This window comes from Symphalangus syndactylus, chromosome 20, assembly GCF_028878055.3.
Source record: "Symphalangus syndactylus isolate Jambi chromosome 20, NHGRI_mSymSyn1-v2.1_pri, whole genome shotgun sequence".
NCBI classification, from domain to species: Eukaryota; Metazoa; Chordata; class Mammalia; order Primates; family Hylobatidae; genus Symphalangus; species Symphalangus syndactylus.
Genome location: NC_072442.2, coordinates 47,084,043 through 47,109,004, shown reverse-complemented (window position 1 = coordinate 47,109,004; position 24,962 = coordinate 47,084,043). Strand labels below are relative to the sequence as shown.

Genomic DNA, 24,962 nt, shown 5'->3' with positions numbered 1-24,962 from the left:
TCCTGGGCTCAAGCAATCTTCCCACCTTAACCTCTGGAGTAGCTGGGACTACAGGCTCATGCCACCGTGCCTGGCTGAAGCCCTTTTGAAAGTAGAGAAACACATGACCTAGCCAGGAGTGCCAAAGGATACCAGGAAACGCAGAAGCAGAAAGTGTTCACTGGAGAAGCGAGCAGTGCACAGTAATTCCTGATGACCCTGAAGTGGTCGACACGGTCATTCTCAGCCCTTTTTGGGTCCTAGGCTCTTTGAGCATCTGGTAAAGCCAAAAATATGTGTGCACATGTCCATCCACACTCACTCACAGCCATTTTCCATATAATTTTAGGAGTCCATGGATCCGGGGTGAAGGGCCCCTATTGCAGGGGGCTTGAATGGGCGTAGAGAAAACCAGGCTCCCATTTAAGCTAGATGCATATTTTGTTCATTTGGGGTCACTACTTTGAAAAAAGGATTGTTCTCTATTACTGTATACTGTATTTTCTTTATCTTTTCTTTTTTTTTTTTTTCTTTTTTGAGACAAAGTTTCACTCTTGTCACCCACGCTGGAGTGCAGTGGCACGATCTCGGCTCACTGCAACCTCCGCCTCTGGGATCAAGCAATTCTCCTGCCTCGGCCTCCCAAGTAGCTGGGACTACAGGTGTGTGCCACCACACCCAGCTAATTTTTGTATTTTTTGTAGAGATGGGATTCGGCTGTGTTGGCCAGGTTGGTTTCGAACTCCTGATTTCAGGTGATCTGCCTGCCTTGGCCTCCCGAAGTGCTGGGGTCACAGGCGTGAGCCACCATGCCTGGCCTGTTACTGTATTTTCTTGAAAGACCATTTAATACAGGCTTTGATAAAAATATTTATATTAATGTTTTTTGAAGTGTTTTTTTGAAGTGTTTTTTTGAAAAGACATTCCTGGGAATGTCCAAAAATCCGCAAACTGAAAGCAACCCAGGAGGCTGGTGGTGTGCCCCACTGCTTGTTAGCAATTTTTCTCAATACACTGGGAAAACGGGACTAACGCTGCGGGGATACCCGGGACCAGGATGGTATTTTCTGAGTAGGGGGCAGGGCCCTGCCCACCCTTCTTGAGCCATCACATGGACGAGTTCGAAACAGAAGGAGTCAAGAAGCTGAGACTCAGCGTGGCTCTAACTCAGGTTCTTAGAGGACTGCAACGCACCAGGAACCTTCCAGAACGTTGTCTTTTTTGGGTCTCACAACCACCCCGGGACGTAGGTACAGCATTTCCATTTCATCTTGCTGAAGGAGAAACTGAGGCTGAGAGGATTTGTGGATCTTGACTGTCCAAGCAGAGTCAAGCCCAGAGCTTTTCCTAACACAGAGAAGCTTCCAGAGACTGTGGGGGGCCTCCCTTCACCCAAGAAATCACTAATGTCCAGGCCCTATCCAGACCCACTCAGTCAGACTATGGGGACGGGGCCAGGCCCAGATATCTTTAAAGTGCCCCGAGGCTGGGAGGCCCTGCCTTAGACCAGGGGAGGCCCTTGGGGGTAGAAACAGCAGAGAAGCTTACTGCTGCCCCAGAAAACTGGGCCTGGCCCCCACATCCCTTGAGGTGGACAGCCTCCTGGTCCCTCCTTGTTTTCTCACTTTGGATAGCGACCCAGCCACTGAAAAGTATCCCTGTGTCCTGAGTTGCACAACCTGAGAGCTCTCGGCCAGCTACGGGCCAGTGCCCTCCCCTGCCTCAGGGCCTGTCTGGAGGTAAGGTCTGCCCCAGGCCACAGTTTGCAGCATCTGCAGCAACGCTGTATCAGCAAACCCTTCTCACAAAACTACATTGTTAGACATTTATCACAAATACAAGATGAGGGTGCCCATCTGTTCAGAACCAGATGCAGTGGCAAGAGGGGAGGGTGGGGACTGGCCAGGGCAGGGGTCTGTCAGCTGCCACTTGAGTGGCCTGGTGGAAAGACGGCCTGGCTGCCACTTCCACCCAACTGGGCCACCACGAGAAGCATACTTTCTCATGCCGACTTGGGTCTCAGATCCTACACCCTTTCTGGGACACCCCTGATATGGTTTGGCTGTGTCCCCACCCAAATCTCATCTTGAATTGTAGTTCCCACAATTCCTACATGTTGTGGGAGGGACCCAGTGGGAGGTAATTGAATCATAGAGGAGGGTCTTTCCCGTGCTGTTCTCATGATAGTGAATACGTCTCCCGAGATCTGTGGAGTTCCCGTGCACAAGCTCTCTTCTCGTCTGCCACCATGTGAGACAAGCCTTTCACCTTCCACCACGATTGTCAGGCCTCCCCACTCACGTGGAACTGTGAGTCCATCAGACCTCTTTCTTTTAAATTGCCCAGTGTCGGGTATGTCTTCATCAGCAGCGTGAAAACGGACTCATACAATCTCTTTTCCCTCCACCACTCCCCAGTCAGCTGCCGGGAGACCCTGAAGGTTGGAGAGTGAGCCACTCCCAGAACTTCAGGTTGGGTGTGGGCGGGAAACCCCAGAGGGTGCTCGGCTGCGCTTCTGCAGAAGAGAAGCAGCAGCTACCAGACCGCATCCTGTGCCAGGCCTAGACAGAGCTCGCCCAGCGCCACACACACCCTCACTGCACAGACACCCACAGCAAGACCTAGAGACTAGAAATTGCTGGGGACACCAAGGCCCCAGCAGCCTCGTGTGGACACTTCCACGACAGGCAGGCAGAGGCTTTGCTAAAATCAGGATTTCAGCATCATTGTTTTGCTCTAAGTGCCTGGTAACCCATTTAGAAAATTAGGTTATGTTCCCATGACTTGTTCTTGGTGCGCCACAGCTGACTGGGGATGTCCACTTCCTTTTTTAGTTGCCTGCAAACATCAGGGCCTAGGACAGTGGTTCTCGCTTTTTTTTTTTTTGAGATGGAATCTTACTCTGTTGCCCAGGCTGGAGTGCAGTGGCACGATCTCAGCTCACTACAACCTCTGTCCCCCGGGTTCAAGCAATTCCCATGCCTCAGCCTCCCAAGTAGCTGGGATTACAGGCATGCACCACCACGCCCAGCTAACTTTTGTATTTTTAGTAGAGATGGGGTTTTACCATGTTGGCCAGGCTGGTCTTGAACTCCTGACCTCAAGCCATCTGCCCACCTTGGCCTCCCAAGGTGCTGGGATTACAGGCATGAGCCACCGCACCCAGCCAGTTCTCACTTTTGACTGCACTGAAGAATCACCTGGGAGCTTTAAAAACTGCAGCGACTTAGGCCGAGCACTGTGGCTCACACCTGTAATCCCAGCACCTTGGGAGGCCAAGGTGGGCATATTGCTTGACCTCAGGAGTTCAAGACCAGCCTGGGCAACATGGCAAAACCTTGTCTCCACAGGAAATACAAAATATTTAGCCAGGCATAGTGGCAGGTACCTGCAGTTCCAGCTACTTGGGAGGCTGAGGTGGGAGGATCACCTGACCCAGGGAGGTAGAGGCTGCAGTGAGCCGAGATCATGCCAGTGCACTCCAGCCTGGATGACAGAGGGAGATTGATATGGTTTGGCTGTGTCCCCACCCAAATCTCATCTTGAATTGCAGCTCCCATAATTCCATGTGTCATGGGAGGGACCCAGTGGGAGGTAACTGAATCATGGGGGCGGGTCTTTCCCATGCCGTTCTCATGATAGTGAATAAGTCTCATGAGGTCTGATGGTTTTATAAATGGGAGTTCCCCTGCACACGCTCTCTTGCCTGCCGCCATGTAAGACATGCCTTTGCTTCTCCTGTGCCTTCTGCCATGATTTTGAGGCCTCCCCAGCCATGTGGAACTGTGAGTCTATTAAACCTCTCTCCTTTATAAATTACCCAGTCTTGGGTATGTCTTTATTAGCAGTGTGAGAATGGACTAATATAGAGACCCTGCCTTAAATACATAAAAATAAATAAAAACAAAAACTCCAGCAACCGAGCTGCACCTGAGACCAATTGGTCAGCCTCTCCAGGTTGGGGCCCAGGTGTGAAACATGCTGAAGCTCCAGGTGATTGAGACAGGCAGTCGAGACCCACTGGATGCTGCTGAGGGCCCACATCCAGCCAGTCAACACAGAAGCCTCTGTTTTCCTCCTCTGGGAACTGGGCCAGCCTTTGTCCACTCAACTTGATTAATGCCCATATACCCAAGGGCAGCATCCAACCCGCCCTGCCCCCTTTACCTTTTTATTTCCTCCGCCAGGGACGTGGGTGATATTGTCCAGGGACCCAATCTTCGACTGGACTCTGTCCTTGAAGTCAAGCTTCTCAGATTTTACTTCTACCTGGCCACCTCCTAGAACACAACACACACAAGAGCATCTTGCCATCATCTTCCGTGGTTCCGTGGACTTAACATACATTACATGAGGTCTGCAGTCTACAGGGCAAAGTGCCAGGGGCTGCTGGGGCACAGCAAAAATTAGATTGGGTGCCATTGCTCTGGAGGGAAGAAGACAATGACAGGACTTCTAGGTTTGCAGCAGGACTTGAACCAGGGCCAAGCAAGTGGTTCCAAGTAGAGACCAGCCTTTAGAAGTAGATAAGACTCTCCTTTAGAATGGTGTTTGGATACAAGTAAGTCCTTGCAAAGCTCTTGAAAATAGTTTGCTTCATCTTTCTAATCAAAGTGTGCATCAAATATTTACACTGTAAACTCTTCTTCTTGAGATACTGCAAAGGTAAATGACAGCTCAGTCCAGGAAAAATTATTCTAAATATACATTGGTTGGCTTCCAGTAAGTAAAGTCTTTTTTTTTTTTTTTTCTTGAGACAGTCTTGCTCTGTCGCCCAGGCTGGAGTGCAGTGGCACGGTCTCTGCTCACTGCAAGCTCTGCCTCCTGGGTTCATGCCATTCTCCTGCCTCAGCCTCCCGAGTAGCTGGGACTACAGGTGCCCACCACCACGTCTGGCTAATTTTTTGTATTTTCAGTAGAGACAGGGTTTCACTGTGTTAGCCAGGACGGTCTCAATCTCCTGACCTCCTGATCTGCCTGCCTCGGCCTCCCAAAGTGCTGGGATTACAGATGTGAGCCACTGCGCCCAGCCCAGTAAGTGAAGTCTTTTCTATATCAACATCCTGTAAACCATGACCCCACAAGACCTTGGAATTAAATTGAATGTCAAAATGCACACTAAATAAGAATGCTTTCAGGCCGGGCATGGTGGCTCATGCCTGTAATCCTAGCACTTTGGGAGGCCGAGGCAGGTGGATCACCTGAGGTCAGGAGTTTGAGACCAGTCTGACCGACATGGTGAAAACCCATCTCTACTAAAAAAAAATACAAAAATTAGCTGAGCATGGTGGCAGGCGCCTGTAATCCCAGCTTGGGAAGCTGAGACAGGAGAATTGCTTGAACCCAGGAAGTGGAGGTTGCAGTGAGCCAAGATCATGCCATTACACTCCAGCCTGGGCAACGAGAGTGAAACTCCATCTCAAAAAAAAAAAAAAAAAAATAGCCGGGCATGTTGGCATGTGCCTGTAATCTCAGCTAGTCGGGATGCTGAGGCAGGAGAATCACTTGAACCCAGGAGGTGGAGGTTGCAGTGAGCCGAGATTGCACCACTGCACTTCAGCCTGGGAACAGAAGAAGGCTCCATCTCTAAATAAATAAATAAGGACCCTTTCTCCCTCCTGACGCTTGACACCATGCCCAAGCATGGGACAAGGCATGAGGAAGAGACAGCCCACAGGACTTTCCAGGGAAAGATGACAAAAGCAGCTCCCAGCCACTCTCACAGCTGGGGTAGTGGCACCATTTGTGGAATACTTTCCACTGGGAGACTAAATCCCACAAAGTGTCCAAGGGAGCCAGAAAATAAGGAGTCACATTCTAGACTGAACTTCTCATGGCCTTCTCTTCCCACAGTAAGGGTTCAAGTAAAAACCAGCCCCGAATAGGGCCTAAGGCAGAAATCCCTGCTCTGGACTCTCGGGGTGGGGTGACAGAATCTATAGCTGTGTCGTCCAATATGGCAGCCACTCTTCCCCAACTGCACCAGCCATGTTTCAAGTGCCACATGTAGCTAGTGGCTACCATGCTGGACAGCACAGATACAGAATATTTCCATCACTGCAGAAAGATGTATACACAGCACTGATTTCTTTCTTTCTTTTTTTTTTTTTTTTTTTTTGAGGCTGAGTCTCACTCTGTCTCCCAGGCTGGAGTGCAGTGGTGCGATCTTGGCTCACTGCAAGCTCCGCCTCCCGGGTTCATGTCATTCTCCTGCCTCAGCCTCCCAAGTAGTTGGGACTACAGGTGCCCGCCACCATGCCCGGCTAATTTTTTCTATTTTTAGTAGAGACGGGGTTTCACTGTGTTAGCCAGGATGGTCTTGATCTCCTGACCTCGTGGTCCGCCTGCCTTGGCCTCCCAAAGTGCTGTGATTACAGGCGTGAGCCACCGCACCCGGCCGACAGCACTGATTTCTACACAGTGTGAGGTGGGGAGGGGAGTAAGCATGGTTCCAGTAGGATCATTTTCTTTTCTTTTTCTTTCTTTTTTTTTTAGATGGAGTCTCACTCCCTCACCCAGGCTGGAGTGCACTGGCGCGATCTCGGCTCACTCAGCCTCTGCCTCCTGGGTTCAAGTGATTCTCCTGCCTCAGCCTCCCAAGTAGCTGGGATTACAGGCGCCTGCCACCATGCCTGGCTAATTTTTGCATTTTTAGTAGACACGGGGGTTCGCCATGTTGGCCAGGCTGATCTCCAACTTCTGATCTCTGGCAATCTGCCCACCTCTGCCTCCCAAGGTGCTGGGATTATAGGCGTGGGCCACCACAGCTGGCCCAGAGCATCATTTTCTATTTAAACAAAGTCACAGAGGGGACATGGCAGTGACCCAGGGTTCCTGTGCTGTAGCTGCTGCCGATGGTGAAGTGTCCCCCATGTTGGCTGGGGACCAAGCTCATACATCCATATAGCTGCACCTCGAGCCTGAGAGGCCCTGTGGACAGCTTGCCGGGAGAACAACGGGTTAGGGCGTAAGGCCAGCATCTCGCCTCCCTCTTCACCTTGAAAAATATATTTTTTTAATTTTTGTGGGTACATAGTTAGGTGTATATATTTATGGGGTTCATGAGATGTTTTGATACAGACACACAATGTGTAATAATCACATCATGGAAAATGGGGTATCCATCCCCTCAAACATTTGTCCTTTGTGTTACAAACAATCCATTTATATTCTTTTAGGTTTTTTTTTTGTTTTTGTTTTTGTTTTTGAGACAGAGTCTCGCTCTGTCGCCCAGGCTGGAGTGCAGTGGCACAATCTCAGCTCACTGCAAGCTCCGCCTCCCGGGTTCATGCCATTCTCCTGCCTCAGCCTTGTGAGTAGCTGGGACTATAGGTGCCCGCCACCACGCCTGGCTAATTTTTTGTATTTTTGGTAGAGACGGGGTTTCACCGCGTTAGCCAGGATGGTCTCGATCTCCTGACCTTGTGATCCGCCCGCCTCGGCCTCCCAAAGTGCTGGGATTACAGGCGTGAGCCACTGTGCCCGGCCGTATTTTTATTTTTATCTTTGAGACGGAGTTTCACTCTGTCACCCAGGCTGGAGTGCAGTGGCAAGATCTCAGCTCACTGCAACCTCTGCCTCCCAGGTTCAAGTGATTCTCCTGCCTCAGCCTCTCGAGTAGCTGGGATTACAGGCGCCCGCCACCATGCCTGGCTAATTTTTGTATTTTTAGTAGAGATGGGGTTTCACCATGTTGGCCAGGCTGGTCTCAAACGCCCACTTCGGCCTCCCAAAGTGCTGGGATTACAGACGTAAGCCACTGCACCTGGCTATCTTTTAGTTATTTTTAAATGTACAATTAAATTATTATTTACTATAGACACCCTGTTGCACTATCAAATACTAGGTCTTATTCTATTTTTTTTGTACCCATTAACCATCCCCCCACCATCCCCTCACTACCCTTCCCAGCCTCTGGTAACCATCCTTCTATTCTCTATCTCCTGGATCCCACAAATAAGCGAGAACATGTGCTTTTTCTTTTCTTTTTTTTTTTTTTTTTTTTGAGACGGAGTCTCGCTCTGCCGCCCAGGCTGGAGTGCAGTGGCGCGATCTCGGCTCACTGCAAGCTCTGCCTCCTGGGTTCACGCCATTCTCCTGCCTCAGCCTCCCGAGTAGCTGGGACTATAGGCGCCCGCCACCACGCCTGGCTAATTTTTTGTATTTTTAGTAGAGACGGGGTTTCACTGTGTTAGCCAGGATGGTCCCGATCTCCTGACCTCGTGATCCATCCACCTTGGCCTCCCAAAGTGCTGGGATTACAGGCGTGAGCCACCGTGCCCGGCCGAGAACACGTGCTTTCTTTCTGTGCCTGCCTTATTTCACTTCACTCCCGCCTCGCCTTGTCTTGGGCAGCATGGCCTGGGCAGGAGCGAGCTGGAGCCACCACGCCTCCTGGGCTCCTGCAAGTTTCACACTCAACACTCTCTTTGATGTAGGTCTACCTAAAAAATCCTTTCCAGCCCCTTCAGAAGTCTGGGGCAGTTCCAGCCTCACCAGGACTCCTCCGCCCCCTGCACCTTCCCGTCCCAACGCTCGCCTTCCACAGGGCTACCTGGTTTATGATGGATGTTGCCTAATGAGCCACACTTGGAGGTCACCTTGCTCAGGTCAACTGGTTTGTAGACTATTTGCACCTGGAGATGAGAGAGGAGGAGAGAGAAGAGGAAAGGCAGAGAGAGAGGAAGACAGAGAGACAAAGAGGATAAAATGGGATTATTTGATTAAGGGCGTAACGCAATGAGAAGCAGCTGTGTAAGCCCAGGCCCTGATTGGACAGTGGTTCCCAGCTGCCATGAGGAGCACACCCTAGTCAGGGTGGAAAAATGTGTTGTCGAAATTCTGCCAACACTGCCCCAGGGGAGCTGGGGACTGTGGGATTGGAGTGTCTTCAATCCCTGCAGAACAAAAGAGCCTCTGGGAAAAACAGGGACCCATTGTCATTATGCAAGACCCAGACATTTGCTCAGCAAACGGGTAAGTGTAAAAAAGTCACTCCCTTTCCTGACATGAAATTGACAGATCACAATCAGACATGAAGGAAAAAGTGATCAATAAGATGAGTATGCACAGCATCTGAAAAATCTTGCTGGAAAGGCAGAACTGCGGTATCTGCTGGGCCTCAAAGAGGAGAGGCGCTGTGAGGGTCGATGGGTGGGCTTTATTCCAGGAAAAGCTTCCACGGACCCTGGAAAGCCCTAGAGCAAAGACCATCAGTAAGCAGGACCCAGCGGAGTTAAGCAGCTCGGATGTGAGAGCCAGCAGGCACCTGCACACTCAGTGTCCTGGACATTCCTGTCTTTAGCAACAGGAACAAAGCAACACCAACAGGGTGGGTAGGTGGCACAGCAGAAACCAACAGATTTAGTGTCTCAGCAAGCTTGAGCGGACGCAGACACACATGAGGAGGCCTGTGGCCTCCAGAGCACCACTCCCTCGGGGAATGATGGCCCTGAGCTGCCAGCTGATCTCAGTCCAAGAACCAGCTCCCCTGGGGTGGGGGGCACGCTGTAGGGACTCCACAGTGGCAGACAGACAGGTCCCCTGGAGGCAGACTTCTATGAAGCCATGGCTGTGTGGGGCCTTGGGGGCGGGTCACTGACTGACATTCCTGGAGTCCCCAGGGCCTCCAGCAGTGGCCTTGTGTGGGGTCACCTGAGGGTGCAAGGGGGCAGCCACCTCACACCTATCAGTCAGCTCCCAAGGAAGCCCTGCCCTGGAGCTTCCTGGGAGACAGCTGGCTTCATGGCTGAAGATGGTTTATCAAGGTCACCAAAAAACAAGGTGCAGGGTGGGCGGTGGTTTCTCCTTCTACTTAGGTCTAAACTGGAACCATCCTGAATTATTTTGGTGTCAGCTGGCATGTGCTCTTTATGGATGGGGAGTTAACTGGGGCAGAGATGGCTGAGGCCCATGTGTGTCAGGGCAGACATGATCTGTGGCAAGGACGTGGGGGGACAGGAAGGGTGGACGGCGCGCGGCCTGGCTTGGAGAGAGCTGTGCTCTGAAGCTGGCGCCGAGGGGGTGGGCCAGGGCCGAGGGAGGTGGGAGGACGTGCTGGTATGACCAGGGCCTCCTTCCCTCTTCCCTCTGGCTTGGGTGAGGTAACTGGTGAGAGGGGGAGGGGGGCTGGGACAGGGACCAGGAAACGGCCAGAAAGGAGTGGATGGCAGTGGGAGCCAGGGCGGTGGTCAGGATACCTGGAGGCCAGGGACGGGGACAGCAGGCCCTGCAGAGCTTCCAGGGTCCAGCCAGGAGGCAGAAGGGTCCCAGGTAGAGAAGGAGCAGGGCCAGCCCACTGGGAAGGGGCCCCCAGGCTGGGGAGAGGCTAGGGCCCAGGCCAGGGATCCAGTGCCCCCAGATGCCAGGGGCTGGCATCTCTTCTCACCAGGAGAAGGGCTTCCAGTGAAGGTGCTCAGAGGGCAGTGCTCAGCCCGGGACATCTGGTGGCTCTCTGCCAGGTCACAGGCTAGACCGCAGACAAGCACAGCGCGGGACACAGGCTAGCCCGCAGGCGAGCACAGCGCGGGTCACAGGCTAGCCCGCAGATGAGCACAGCGCGGGACACACAGGCGGGCCCCAGGGAGGTCCTGGATGTCCTGGGCACTGCAGCATCTTTGGGCATCAGCTACCAGAGGGGTTGGCCACGCAGCCCGTGTGCGCTCTCTCCCCAGCTCTGCCTCAGCAGCACAGCCTCCACCAGGCCACCAGACTCGACTTCAACCGGAAAGCACATGGCCTTCCTCCTCTGGCCAAGCCCACCTTGAGGAAGCCAGAGAACCAGGATCAAAGCTCAAACAGCTGAAAACAGCAATCCCAGGAACAAGGGCCTGGGCGGGGGTGGGGGCGGCACACACCTCTTCTGTCCCCTCACAGCAGACAAACTGCGGGGACAGGAGAGCAGGGCGTGGGAGACAGGAGACACTTAGCAGACACTGGTGAGGAAGCGTTAGTAAGCCCCATGCAGCAGCCGAAGGGCAAGCGCTTGCTACTTGTGGGACTCAAGGGGCCTCAGGGCAGAAGCCGGGATCCAGGTGCTCAGGGCAGGAAGCAGCAGCACATTGCAAGAATAAACCCTCTGGGCTGGATGCGGGTGGCTGCCTCAGGCCAGGCATTTTCTGGAGACAGCCCTCCCCGGAGCCACAGCAGTGTCCGGTACTGCCAGCCAGGGCCAGGTGATTGCTCTCAAAAATCAACGCCTCCCTTGGGGTGGACCCCAAGGGTCTCATACCTCCAGCTCCCCAGGGTGTTAACAGTTTGCTTTCAGCTGACCAAGAGAGCTGGTGGGAGAGGAGCCTCGGGCACCCAGTGGACATAGACCGGCCAGGGGATGATGAAGCCTCAGCTTATCGGGTGGGTCAGTTGCACTTGAGGATCTGAGTCCCGAATCTCACGGAGACACTCCACAGAAGACGCACGGAGTCCTCGGGGACAATTAGAGGGAGCCAAATCTATTTATTTTGAAATTATTATATTATTGTTTTTTGAGACAAAGTCTCACTCTGTTGCCTAGGTTGAAGTGCAGTGGCGCGAACATGGCTCCTTGCAACTTCCGCCAACGGGACTCAGGCGATCCTCCCACCTCAGCCTCCCAAGTAGCTGGGACTAGAGGTGCGTGCCACCACACCTGGCTAATTTTATTTTATTTTTGTAGACACAGGGGTCTCAGTGTTGCCCAGGCTGGTCTTGAACTCCTGGGCTCAAGTGAACCTCCCACCTTAGTCTCTCAAAGTGCTGGGATTACAGGCACGAGCCACCGCTCCTGGCCAGAGGCAGCCAAATCTAAAAGGGCCAAAAGCAGCATTTCTCTGCCACACCTCAACGCTGGGCAGAGGGACCTGTTGCACTTTGGTTTGGCTCTTTGCATCTGGAGTCTCTGCCAGAGGGTGACACAGGCTAAGCATAAGCTGGAGGCTTAGGAATCGGCTCCTGCCTTGAATATGTAGGAGGCGCAGCTGAGCAGGACAATAAGACCTTGGTGTCCACTCATCAGAACAAACGGGTCACCTGTCCACAGTGGAGCCACTCAATGTCAACCTGCCCAGGTGCCGGGGGAGGAGGCGGCAGCCCAGTCTCAGGTGCCACCACCTTCAGCCCAACTTCCAATGGGCTATGGGGCTCCTGGGGACAGGGCTGGGCGTGAGTGGAGGGAGACTTTGATGGGTATTCTCAGCTTCCCAGGCAGCGGCCAGAGAGAGGGTCCATCATCTGCCCTATTCTGTCCACGCAGCCTGAGCAGGCTGGGGGACCCAGAAATGCTGGGACACCCCTTCCTAGAATATGAGGAAGGGGCTTCTGGGAATAGTGGACCATATGGGGGAATGTGGGGAGCCAGGCTACATTCACCCAGGGGGTGCAGCCAGATCCTGAGAGCCCAAGAAGGATTTATTCTATGCAGTGTCTCGCAAGTGTACGCACTCACGCCACTTCCTAATAATTCAAGCCACAGCACGGCGCACGGGACGTGTGAAGGTACTCACACTGCCGCCTCCCGGGACGTGTTTGATATTATCCTTTGAGCCACACTTGGACTGGACGTTGCTAAGATCCAGCTTCTTATTAATTATCTGCACCTTTGGTAGCCAGAAAAAAGGATGAGTGACACGCCACCCTGGACCCGCCTGCTTGCTCGCAAGGATGCCTCCACTTTTGGACTTGGCAGAGGCAGTCTGGGGAGTGACGGGAGGTCGAGTCACACCCCAGGGGAGCTGAAGGGACAGAGAGAGAGCTGCTCTGAAGGCATCCCAGAACTGTGAGTGATTCCCAGCGGGCTTTACGAAGCTGGGATTGCAGGTCCTCAGGGGCAGGGACTCACTTCACAAAAGGATGGCATCATGAGGCCTGAACCCCAGAGGGGAGCGTTCACCAGCCTGGGGTCAAGTGAAAAACGTGTTCGGCCACACTGACGAGTGAGTAATAGGAAGTTCCCCGGCATCTCCACTCACACCTGGCTAGACCCACCGGCACATTCCCAGAGAACTTCCTGCAGGTGTTCTCAAGCCTGTCGGGCATCAGAATCACCTGTGGATTTTTAAAAATATCTCAGACCCCAGCCCTGACCTAGAATTAGAATCTGGAGGAGTCTGGCTTCAGTCTCTCTAGTTTTGAAAAGTTCCCCTGGTGATTCTGACACACAGCCAGGTTTGAGAAGCCCTGACCCCGTAGGCAGGACACAGGCAGCTTTGTGGGGAAGACAAATGTGGGGTGTCCCTTCTCTACGAAGGCTCTGTCCCTGCAAGAGGGGGCAGTGCCTTCTCCTTCCATCCACCCACCAGCCCTCTCCCACCCACGATGCCACCAGGTGCGTAACGGAAGCTGAGCAAATGCTCCCGTGGGGCTTTTTCTCAGCTCTTCCATAAGCGGGGGTGGCCTGGATGGGTCTCCCATGATTGCATTTCTGGAAGGTTCTTTCTGCAGACACCAGGGAGGTGTGAAAATTCAGCATTTTGATGAGAAATGATTTTTACCAATTTGCCTAAAAACTATGAAATAGAAAACCATGGTTTAGGGATTTGGAAAAACTCGACATTTTGTCTGCCAGATCAGTGAGAACGCCTTCCTCACCCGGTGACCTTCCCCTCAGGAACTCTGGAAACAGTGGAAACAGTGTGCTTTGGGTTTTTTGTTTTCTTTTTTTTTCTTTGTGAGATAGAGTCTCACTTTGTCACCCAGGCTGGAGTGCAGTGACACTGTCATGGCTCAGTGCAGCCTCGACTTCCCCGGGCTCAGGGGATTCTCCTACTTCAGCCTCCCAAGTAGCTGGGACCACAGGCACATGCCACCACACCTGGCAAATTTTTTGTATTTTTTGTAGAGATGAGGTCATGCTATGTTGTCCAGGATGGTTTGAAACTCCTGGACTCGAGCAATCAGCCCACCTCGGCTTCCCAAAGTGCTGGGATTACAAGCGTGAGCCACCATGCCTGTAATCTCAGCACTCTGGTTTTTATTCGTCTCAGATGTAAATAATTGCCAAGTGGTGATCCCAGTGAAGGACCAGCCGTGCCAAGGCCGTTTCCAAAATCTTGAAAATGGCACCGAGACCTTGGTGGCTCTTTTGAGAATGCTGGGTGGAGACCACTGCCCTGGAGGTCCCATCAGCCTGGGCTGTTGGGTCTGGGGTTGGAACTCCAGCCTGACTTCTGGTTCATCCTGTTTTCTTCCCCTTAATTTTACTTGTCTGAATCTTCAATATGAATCAATATCTAACTCATTTCCTCATAATCTTTTATGTTCCTTCAAAAGACTATGTATTTTTATTAGAAAATATAACGATTTTAAAAAACAGAGCTCATCAAAGCAAAAACCGTTTTCTTACCACCGTAACACAATCATGATTGCATTTTGTTGTATTTCCTTGAAGCCTCATTTATATATAACTACCCCTGTATACCTATACTTGGTAGAATTATTGTGCACATGCAATTTTGTATCTTGCTCTAAGAAGTGATATCATATCCTAGTCTGGGTGCGGTGGTTCACGCCTGTAATCCTAGCACTTTGGGAGGTCAAGGCGGGTGGATCACCTGACGTCAGGAGTTCGAGAACAGCCTGGCCAACATGGTGAAACCCTGTCTGTACTAAAAATACAAAAGTTAGCCGGGCATGGTGGCACGCAACCTAGCTACTCGGGAAGTTGAGGCAGGAGAATCGCTTGAACCTGGGAGATGGAGGTTGCAGTGAGCTGAGATCGCGCCACTGAACTCCAGCCTGGGTGACAGAATGAGACTTCGTCTCAAAAAACAAAAAACAACAAAAGAAGTGATATCATATCCTAAGCATTCTCTATGGTCTACGGTCATCAGAAGCACTATGTTTAATAATATGTCCCATTCCATTTTGTGAATATTGTTCCCCTGCTATCCAACATTTGTATTGATTCCACTTTGTACTTCAATAATACAAACAGGCCGGGCGCGGTGGCTCACGCTTGTAATCCCAGCACTTTGGGAGGCCGAGGCGGGTGGATCACGAGGTCAGGAGATCGAGACCATGGTGAAACCCCGTCTCTACTAAAAATACAAAAAATTAGCAGGGCGTGGTGGCAGGCGCCTGTAGTCCCAGCTACTCGGAGAGGCTGAGGCAGGAGAATGGCGTGAACCCGGGAGGCGGAGCTTGCAGTGAGCCGAGATGGCGCCACTGCACTCCAGCCTGGGCGACAGAGCGAGACTCCGTCTCAAAAAAAAATAATAATAATAATAATAATAATGATAATACAAACAGTCCTGCAGGAGCTGGATTTGATGCAAAGAAAAAAAAAATACAAACAGCCTCCCATGAACCTCTTTCTGAAAGGAGTTTTTTCCATATGATGGGTTATTTTCATAACACAGAGTCCTAGAATAGAATTTCTGGGTCAAAGTTATAAATATTCTAAAACCTCTCGGTACAACTCTCCACATGGCTTTCTAAAAGGGTTGCATGAGTTTTCGCTGTGAGCCCTGGTGAGAGAGCCAGCCTCACCACATTGCTGCCAGCACTGGGTGTTTACAATATTGTTTTGCTTATTTTTTTGACCAAAATAAAAGAAACTGCATTGCTGGCTTATTCTACATCTCTCCAATCATGACTGAAATCGCTCCTTTAAACCCCTTTTTGCTGATGGGTGTATTTTTTCTAACATACAAATATTTACATTTTATTTTTATTCTTTTTATTATTTTTAAAATAGAGACAAGGTCTCACTCTGTCGCCCAGGCTGGAATGCAGTGGCGCCAACGTAGCTCACTGAAGCCTTAAACTCCTGGGCTCAAGCAATCCTCCTGCCTCAGTCTCCCAAGCAGCTGGAACTACCGGTATGTGCTACCACGCCCAGCTAATTTTAAAAAATTCTTTGTGATGATGGGGTCTCGCTATGTCACCCAGGCCGGTTTCAAACTCCTGTGCTCAAGTGATTCTCTCACCTCAGCCTCACAAAGTACTAGGATTACAGGCGTGAACCACGGTGTCCAGCCTACATTTACTTATTTATTTTTGTTTTATAAATTTTTAATTTTAAATTTATATGGGTACATAGTAGGTGTATATACTTGTGGGGTACATGAGATATTTAGATACAGACATACATTGTGCAATAATCACATCAGGGTGAATGGGGTATCTATCACCTCAAGCATTTATCATTTCTTGTGTTATAAACATTCCAATTATACTATTTTTTATTTTATTATTTTATTTTATTATTTTTTTGAGACAGAGTCTTGCCTTGTCGCCCAGGCTGGAGTGCAGTGGCGAGATCTCGGCTCACTGAAAGCTCCACCTCCCGGGTTCACGCCATTCTCCTGCCTCAGCCGCCCGAGTAGCTGGGACTACAGGTGCCCGCCAACATGCCCGGCTAATTTTTTTGTCTTTTTAATAGAGACGAGTTTTCACCGTGTTAGCCAGAATGGTCTCGATCTCCTGACCTCGTGATCCACCTGCCTCGGCCTCCCAAAGTGCTGGGATTACAGGCGTGAGCCACCATGCCCAGCCGCGGATTATTTTTTAAATAAAAAAAATAGTTTTAATGGAGATAGGGTCTTGCTATGTTGCCCAGCCCAGGTCTCAAATTCCTGGGCTCAAGTGGTCCTCTGGCCTCAGCCTCTGGAGTAGCCTTAGCACCTGTAGGCTTGACGGTCATTTTTTATTCATAACTTTTCACTGAATAAGTCTTAGAAGATTTGCCTGCTTTCAGAAAGGAGTGGGAACGGCTTAGAATTAGAAAACACACACAATAATAAAACAGGAAAATGTAAACAGTAACATTAGAAGAAGGGAAGGGCATCAACACTGACAATTACAAGAGTGATCATTACATTTAACTTTGAGCTTCCTGGAAGCCGAGGCAAAAAGGGAAATGTCATGGGTTACGTAACTCTCCTTATCTGACAAAGAAAACTTACCAGTTTTTCAAGGAAGAGAACTTTGTTTTCTGTACTAATCCATTAAAGAAATTAAACAAATGAATCGAAGGACATTAAGCAATAACTCAGTATCTGCCACATACTTAGAAATGTTTTTTTCAGGCCAGGCACGGTGGCTCACGCCTGTAATCCCAGCACTTTGGGAGGCCGAGGCAGGCAGATGATAAGGTCAGGAGATTGAGACCATTCTGGCTAACACGGTGAAAACCCGTCTCTACTAAAAATACAAAAAAGTTAGCCAGGTGTGGTGGCGGGCACCTGTAGTTCCAGCTACTTGGGAGGCTGAGACAGGAGAATAGCATGAACCTGGGAGGTGGAGCTTGCAGAGGGCGGAGATTGCACCACTGCACTCCAGCCTGGGTGACAGAGCGAGACTCCGTCTCAAAAAAACAAACAAACAAACAAACAAAAACAAAAAAGAAATGTTTTTTTCCATGTGGCTTTTTCTTGTTCTAACCCCACAAAAAAGGCAACAAGCCTTTGTGAGATTTTGCAATAGACACAAGGGTATTTACAAAGCAGACCTGAACTACTGCCAATTGTCACATTAAGTCAACACCCTTTATAGAATCTTAGATTTACAGAAGGGAGAGAAAAGAGGAATGGTTGTCATTATGAAATCAGAATCCTGAAATTTAATTTCTCAGCTACAGTAACATATATATTACACTTCAGCTCTGGATAGACACTGACAAAAACCATCAAGGGAGAGAATGATGTGTTGCAAGCTCCCAATTTTGATCCAGGGAACTCCTAGTCAGGGGAGAAATGTCTGTGGTCAGAGTTTGACCCTGAAGGAGAGGCTGTGGTGAGGTGGGGCTGGGGGTGTGTGTCCACTTGGTTTAATCAATTTCCTGGAGCACCCAAAGCAGCCCTAAGCTCTCCCTAGACCTTGATCTGATTTTGTTTGGGTTCAGGTCTCTCAAGGCTGTTCCAAAGAGCCCAGCCCTCCCTCCCTGGCCCCAAGCCTGCAGCCCCACAGCCCCACAGCCCCGTGCCTCACAGTTGGCTCCCAGGCTGGCCCAGGCTTGGCCTGTCTCCAGCACTGCCTGGTGCTTGCTGTGCTGCGCTTTGCCTCACCAGGCTCAGCAGGCCCAGTGCAATACTCTGCTGGGAATTTAACCCGGGGTGCGCACGGGATGCCCACACAAGCCTTCTCTTCAAGTCCAAGGTGATCAGCTTGGGAACTGACACAGGAAAACCTGTCTATGTCCTGTCAAGTCAGCTGGCCAAGGAAGAGATCAAATAACAGGGTAAAGTCACCTTCAGCATTATTTACACTGTCCTTTAAACAGTGATGAACCCAAGCTCCTTTAAAATGATTTGATTTACACAAGATTTTTCAGAAGCACTGATGTACAGGGAAAGATGCCTGGAGGGTCTCAGAGTTACAGAGCTGTCCTAGAGGAAGGTCCCAGCTTGGCTCTGCCCCCCACTTACTGTGGGGTCTGACATCTCAGCCCAAGCTCACCTGCATCCCTGGCCCTGATCGAGGAGAGGCAAATGATTCCACGTACAAATTCACTGTATTTATTCCACATAAATGCTCTACATAGACGCTTTTTAAAGACACAACTGGGGCTTTGCTATTAAATATAATGTATTTTTAAGGCCGGGTGTGGTGGCTCACACCTGTAATCCCAGCAATTTGGGAGGCCGAGGCAGGAAGATCACTTGAGCCCAGGAGTTCAAGACCATCCTGGGCAACACAGTGAAACCCCATCTCTACAAAAAATATAAGAAATTAGCTGGGCACTGTGGTGCAAGCCTGTGGTCCCAGCTACTCAGGAGGCTGAGGTGGAAGGATCTCTTGAGCTCAGGACTTCAAGGTTGCAGTGAGCTATGATTGCACCACTGCACTCCAGCCTGGGCAACCCAGCAAGACCCCATCTCAAAAAAGAGAAACAAATCAATACACACAGGGAAGGAAGCAGCCACCCAGGCTGCGGCCCAGAACCAAGAAACAGTTACAGCATTCTATCGCCATCTTGTGACCATCTTGAATATTGCACCCCCAAGGCTTTCAAAGCCCCACTGCTCAGGTAGGTTTCTGTCCATCCTGGGCTTCCAGGCTCTGTGCTGCTTCAGGTCTTCACATCCCAACTACTGGCCTGGACATCCTCCGAGAAAGTGACTTTAGCTCCATCTTCTCAGATCCAACCAGGCCCCCCCATGCTCGGGCCCCTGGGCCCTTCCCTGGCCGTGATCCTGCACACCCCCTTCTCCCCGCTGGCAGCCACAGGGTCCCCAGTTCTCCTGATCCTGCAGCCTGGGCCCCACATGAGCAACTTCTCTCTCGCCCTACGTGGCCCCTGGGACTCCTTGCTTCTTCAGCTCTCCTCTGTGTTTCCCAGCGACCCCCCAAGAAGGGCTGCTGAGGCTGGGCCCTCACCCCTGCTTAACCCTCCCCAGCAGATGCCAACAGCCCGCCTGCTTCAGCACTCCCATGGCCACTGCCAGCTGAACTGAGCCTCTCTTCGGGGCCACCCTCCACCACCCTCTGTCCTATCAGATGATGTCCGGCGGCTTGCAGCTGCCCCAACCTCTCTTCTGCCAGTGTGAACTCTCCTAGCACTCAAGCTTCACACCCCTTAGCGCTGAACACACGCCCTCTGCTGCCCCAGCCGCCCCCAGTTCTTTATTTTGCTTTTGCTCTGAAGAGCTCCACGTTGCAGTGTTCCACTATCCTCCTTCAGCTCCTGCACCTAGCACTCTGGGTGGGGGCTGTCCTTTCAAAGGCCACTGAACAGGTCCCAAACAAGGGTCTGCCTGTCTTCTCTGGCTTGCTGACTTGTGCGGGCTGCTCCCCCTCCATGTCCTTCCCTGGCCAAGCTCTCCATCCTACATTCCTCCTGCTGCTGTGACTGGCCCTTTCTCTGCTCACCTGCCCCTGTCCCTGGCCTGGACCCTGGGGGCAAAAGCTCTGAGCACAGAGCCTGGTGCTCAGAGGTGCCCCATAAATGTTGTCTGAATGAATAAAGGAATGAAATAAGGAAGGAACCAGCATTTTTTTTTTTTTTTTTTTAATAGAGTCTCAGTCTCGCTCTGTTGCCCAGGCTAGGGTGTAGTGGTATGATCATAGCTCACTGCAACCTTGAACTCCTGGTCTCAAGTGATCCTCCAGCATCGGCCTCCCAAAGTGTTGGGATTACAGGCATGCACCACCGCGCCCAGCCAGGAGCCAGCTTTTGATGCTGTTATATGTTGTTTTACTGGTTGTGTTTTCTTCATTTTTTTTTTTAAGTTAGGAGTGCAAGGTTGTGTTTTCTGGTTTATTTCTGCTTTCATCTTTGTTTCTAGATTCTTATTTCTTTTCTTGTATTCTTTTTCCCCTCCATTAAGAACCTAATTTATATGCTGCAGTCATTTATTTTTTTAAATAACAAAAGTATTTAAAACTATGAAATCCTTCTAAGTACAATTTGGGGCACCTTAATATAATGTACAGGATTCATTTTACTTTTTTTGATACAGGGTCTCGCCCAGGCCGGCGTTTAGTGGTGTGAACATGGCTCATTGCAGCCCCGACCTCCCAGGCTCAAGCGGTCCTCCTACCTCAGCCTCTGGAGTAGCTGGAACTAAAGGAGAGTGCCAACAGGCCCAGCTAATTAAAAAAAAAAAATTGTAGAGACAGGGTCTCCCTATGTTGCCCAGGCTGGTCTCGAACTCCTGGACTCAAGTGATCCTTCTGCCTTGGCCTCCCCAAGTGTTGGGATTAGGTGTGAGCCACCACACGTGGCCCCAACAAAATGTTTTAAAAGCTGGTCCTTTGTCTCTGTGTCTGGACACACTCCCACTCCCGCAGGCCAAACAGGGCGGGGATGAGCTTGGCAAAGGGGATGTGGGACCCAGGGGCTGGCCTGGCTGGGTCTGAGCTGACGGAGGAGCCAGGCGCTTGGAAACTGCAAATAGGGATAGAGCTGGGACTGAAAGTGGAAAATGAGTCACTGGATCAGGGTGCACAGGAGGCTGCAGTGGTTGAGGTTGAGGGTAGGTGTCAGCAGTAAGAATCCAGGGCCACTGAGTCTCAGCCAGGCTGCACACTAGAGTCACCCAGGGGAGGCCCACCCCAAGATGACAACAGGTCCAGGAAGCTTGGGCACTGGAATGATGTTTAAAAGAATTCCCTCTTCCCACCAGGTGCTCCCTTTTATAGTCAGGATGGAACACTGCCGCCCACGACTCCCGCAAGATCGGCGGGGCCTACGGGCTCTTCCTGCCTGGCACCCCACCCAGCTCTTCCTCCTTCCCTGCAATCTCCACCCCTACCCAGCTGGTGCTCCAGTGCGGCCACCTGATTATCTGCATTTTCCTTTCACAATAATTCCATTTGGGGCCCCAAAGCAATATATGTTCACTGTAGCAAATCCTGAAAACAGAGAAAAGCACAAAGGAGAAAACAGAGAAAAGCACAAAGGGGAAAACAGACGTTTTCCGTTTTTCCCCCGATGATTTGCAGCAATCTGCGGCAGTTTTCAGCCTCTGCAGGTTCCCAAACGTGACTTGGCTCCTGCTCTTTTCCCTTCGGTGTGAGCATCTGTTCCGGCAGGATTGAGCGATTCTTCAGACTCCGCCAGCTTTGCCTCTTTTGTAGCCAAACATTTATTGAGCACTTACTACATGCTGGGCACTACATGAGGCCACAGGGACCCAAAGGTCTCAGCAAAACCTCGTGGAGCCTTCAGGCCAGTCCAGGAGGAGGAGGCCTGACACCCTTCAGCGGGTCATTTTAAAGGCTCTTGTGCGTGGACCCCGTATGACATTTTTCTTTTTCTTTTTTTCCTGGATATTCATGTGTTGGTCTTTGTTATGGCTGAGGTTTGATTTCAGACAATTTTTCTAGGCTTTCCTGGCATTTAAGGGAGGCTGTGACTGTGTCCTCTGCCACTTTTCCACACTTCGTCCCCCAAAATATCTTAAGAAAAGTAAAGTCACCCTTTCTCCTTTAACCCTTTAGTAGATTTGGACGTGCTGTCTCCGCCCAGCGTAGTGACGTCGTAACCTGGAGCCCCGTCTGCCCCTTTCTGCACTTGGCATGAGGTCGCCTGACTCTCACCCCTCATGGGCAGAGGCAGGGCAGCCGCAGGGTGGGAGGGACAGTTCTGGCCCTGAAAAGGGTCTTCGATGGAAAGTTGTCTTCCCTGCCCAGCCCCATTCCTGCTGCTCTCTTCAGAGCTGTAAGAACTGGGCCAAATGGTGCCCACACCTTCCAAGCCAACCTCAGATGAACTCAGGGTCAACAGGGAAGCTACCTCCCATGCTAAGCTGAGGGTTCTGTCTCTGGCAACCTGAATCATCCACTCACACAGAGGCTGAGTTAAATTAACCCCGTATTCAATGAGGGCCAGCCACCTGCACAGTCTCGTGGGGGCTGCAAAAATGCATGAGACTCGGCCTCCACCCTCAGTCATGGCCCAGACTAGGGAGCGGCAGACACATGTTCAGTGTGGTCAGGGTTTACAGGGGCTTTAAGAAGAGAGGGGAATCCAGGAAGACTTCCTGGAGGAGATGGCAACTGAACTTGGGTTTAAGGGAAGGGAAGAGATAAGGAGAGAAGGACGTTCCCCACCGTGGGACACAGGGCAGGGTGTGGCAGAACCCAGGGGCCCCCGGGGGTGCATGGGCAGGGAACCCCAGACGGGGAGCAGCAGATTCAGGCTGGGGGGAAGGGAGCACCTTGTGGGTGCTGCCTGTTATGTGACTTGAGGAGATCCTGGGTGTGCCTGGATGGCAGTCTGGGTGCTGAAGCAGGATGGGGGTGCATGGGTGGGCAATGGGAGAAAAGGCAGGAAAGGCCAGTGAGGGCCCCTCTGGGGTCTTGGGCAGCAGCAAGGCCAGGCACCCTGAAGAATGAAGGTCACAGTGGTCCCAAGATGGGGCTTCTGGAGGCGACTTTCGAGAACTGAATGAGGACTGGAAAGTCTGGAGATGAGGGAGGGCATTGTCCCCAGTGGACGCGCGGGACAGTTTCCCTCAGCTGTGGTACAGGACAGAGGCCCCGGGTCGCCTGTGAGTTGTTTCCCCAAGGTCTCTAACCAGGCCATTGTGGTGGGTGAGGGTCCAGAGAGCCTCTTCCACTACAAGCTCCACATGCCTGAGCAGGGAGAGGCCGGACCTTAATTTAACCCGGATCGTTTGCCATCTCAGGAGGGAGATCCTGAGATGCTCTCTTCCTTCCCTCCCTCCGGTGTTCCAGGGAGCTCTGCCCTTGTCCCCACAGCCACAGGGGAGCCACCGTCTGTCCTTTCCTCGATGAGAGGAGGTGCTCCAGGGCACAGCTGAGTCTTCTCCACCTCTGTGCATGGCCTGGCACGCAGGGGCTCTCAAAAGAGGCTTGATGCACAGAGGCAGGGTCTACACATGCGTCCCCTTTAACCCTACCGTCCATTTCCATCCCAACGGGATGTGACACTGCACTCACAAGCTTGTTCGGGGGCAGGGGGGCTCCTGCATCCGATCCTGGGTGGGGGGAGGTGGCAGGGTTTGAGGCAAGGTGCCCACGTGCACTGGTGGCCACCCTCCCTCCACATGCCCCAGGCTCAGGCCCAAGAGATAAGAAATTCAGAGGTGTGGAGAGCGCCTGGGTGGGGGAGGCAAGCTGACACATAGGCCCAGGGTTCCGGAAAGCCCCTTAGCTCCCCGAGGCCCAGTGCCCAGAAGGCCCAGCACACCTGCAGCCTCAGAGTGAGCCGTGGTCCTTCTCACCCCCAGCCTCCTCTTCACCCTTCCCCAGCTCCCCCAGTGCTGGGTGGCGGGAGTGGGGTCCTGGGCTGAACTGTGGTCCCCGCAAATTCATATGTTGAAGCCCTAGCCCCCCGCCCCTGTACCTTAGAAGGTGACTCTATTTGGAGACAGGGCCTTTAGAGAGGTGATTAAGTGAAAAATGAGGTCATCAGGCTGGGCCCTAAGCCATGGTGGGTTTTTTTTGTTTGTTTGTTTGTTTTGAGACAGAGTCTCGCTCTGTTGCTCAGACTGGAGTGCAGTGGCACTATCTTGGCTCACTGCAACCTCTGCCTACTGGGTTCAAGCGATTCTCCTGCCTCAGCCTCCTGAGTAGCTGGGATTACAGGCACGCACCACCACCATGCCCAGGTATTTTTGTATTTTTAGTAGAGACGAGGTTTCACCCTGTTGGTCAGGTTGGTCTCGAACTCCTGACCTCGTGATCTGCCCGCCTCGGCCTCCCAAAGTGCTGGGATTACAGGCGTGAGGCACTGTGCCCGGCCGCCATGGTGTTCTTACAAGATGAGCATGCGCAGAGCTACCAGGAGCACACACAGAGGGAAGACCGCAGCGGTGCAAGGCAGAGGTGGCTACCCACGGCCACAGAGAGGCCTTGGAGGAAACCCACCCGCCCACACCTGGCTAGTGAGGAAGCATACTGCTGTTCTTTCACTGTGGTGCTTTGTATGTCAGCCCTAACGCACCCAGATGAAGGGCACAGGGACAGGAACGGGGAAAGGGATCCAGGCCAGGCTCCCGAAGTCCGTGCTTCTCCACCTTTAGGAAGCTGGAGAGCTCGCGAGCACCCACTTGCCCCCAGAAGAATCAGCTGATCAAAACAGAACCCCCAATCTCCCCAGAATCCAGAGGAACCCAACCTAAGCAGATGGCCCACGAGTAGAGATGCCCACCTATGGGTGGCAGTGTGTTCTGCCCAGAAGGCAGGTGGGGAACCGCTGTGGGTGCCCCGACTATGAGAGCCTCCGGCCGTGGAGACACAGCCCTGCCATCTCTGTCCGATTAACAGGGGCTGAAGGGCAAGAGAAGAGCCAGAACGTTCTCTCGCCTGAGGAGGGCACTCGCAGTGTAGTGGAGAGCCCAATAAAGAACTGAACTTCCTTGAAGAGGGTCCAGAGGGGACTGTGGTGTTATGCAGGGGTGCTCAGGTGCGGGGAACCCCACACCTCCAGGCGCAGCCCCACAGCTCCAGGCACAGCCGCGCACCTCCATGCGCAGCCCCACGACTCCACGCTCAGCCGCAGCCCTACCCCTCCATGCGCAGCCCTACCCCTCCAGAGGCAGCCCCCCACACCTCCACGCGCAGCCCCCCACACCTCCACGCGCAGCCAGCCACTCTTA

The 24,962-nt window shown here is 52.0% G+C and overlaps 2 protein-coding genes across 13 annotated transcripts in view; both read right to left on the bottom strand.

Annotated features, from left to right (window-relative positions):
• The window catches only part of MAPT (microtubule associated protein tau), a 129,665-nt gene that overhangs the window by 5,544 nt on the left and 99,159 nt on the right, over positions 1 to 24,962 (bottom strand). For 7 of the 12 annotated variants that reach the window (XM_055257655.2, XM_055257656.2, XM_055257657.2 and 4 more), the window contains 3 exons: positions 12,459 to 12,551; positions 8,534 to 8,615; positions 4,147 to 4,259 (listed from right to left, as the gene is read on the bottom strand). In XM_055257655.2, coding sequence (XP_055113630.1) covers positions 4,147 to 4,259; positions 8,534 to 8,615; positions 12,459 to 12,551 — 288 coding nt within the window. The remainder of the gene's footprint in view (positions 1 to 4,146; positions 4,260 to 8,533; positions 8,616 to 12,458; positions 12,552 to 24,962) is intronic. The other 5 variants (XM_055257665.2, XM_055257662.2, XM_055257658.2 and 2 more) reach the window with 2 other exon arrangements.
• Positions 18,232 to 24,947, bottom strand: STH (saitohin). Its single transcript, XM_055257696.2, has one exon. It carries the CDS (start codon positions 22,289 to 22,291, stop codon positions 21,812 to 21,814), a length of 480 nt encoding a protein of 159 aa, XP_055113671.1. The 5' UTR covers positions 22,292 to 24,947; the 3' UTR covers positions 18,232 to 21,811.

Coding starts and splice junctions, on each gene's coding strand:
- STH (XM_055257696.2), bottom strand. CDS start 22,291: ATGACTGAGGGTGGAGGCCGAGTCTCATGCATTTTTGCAGCCCCCACG.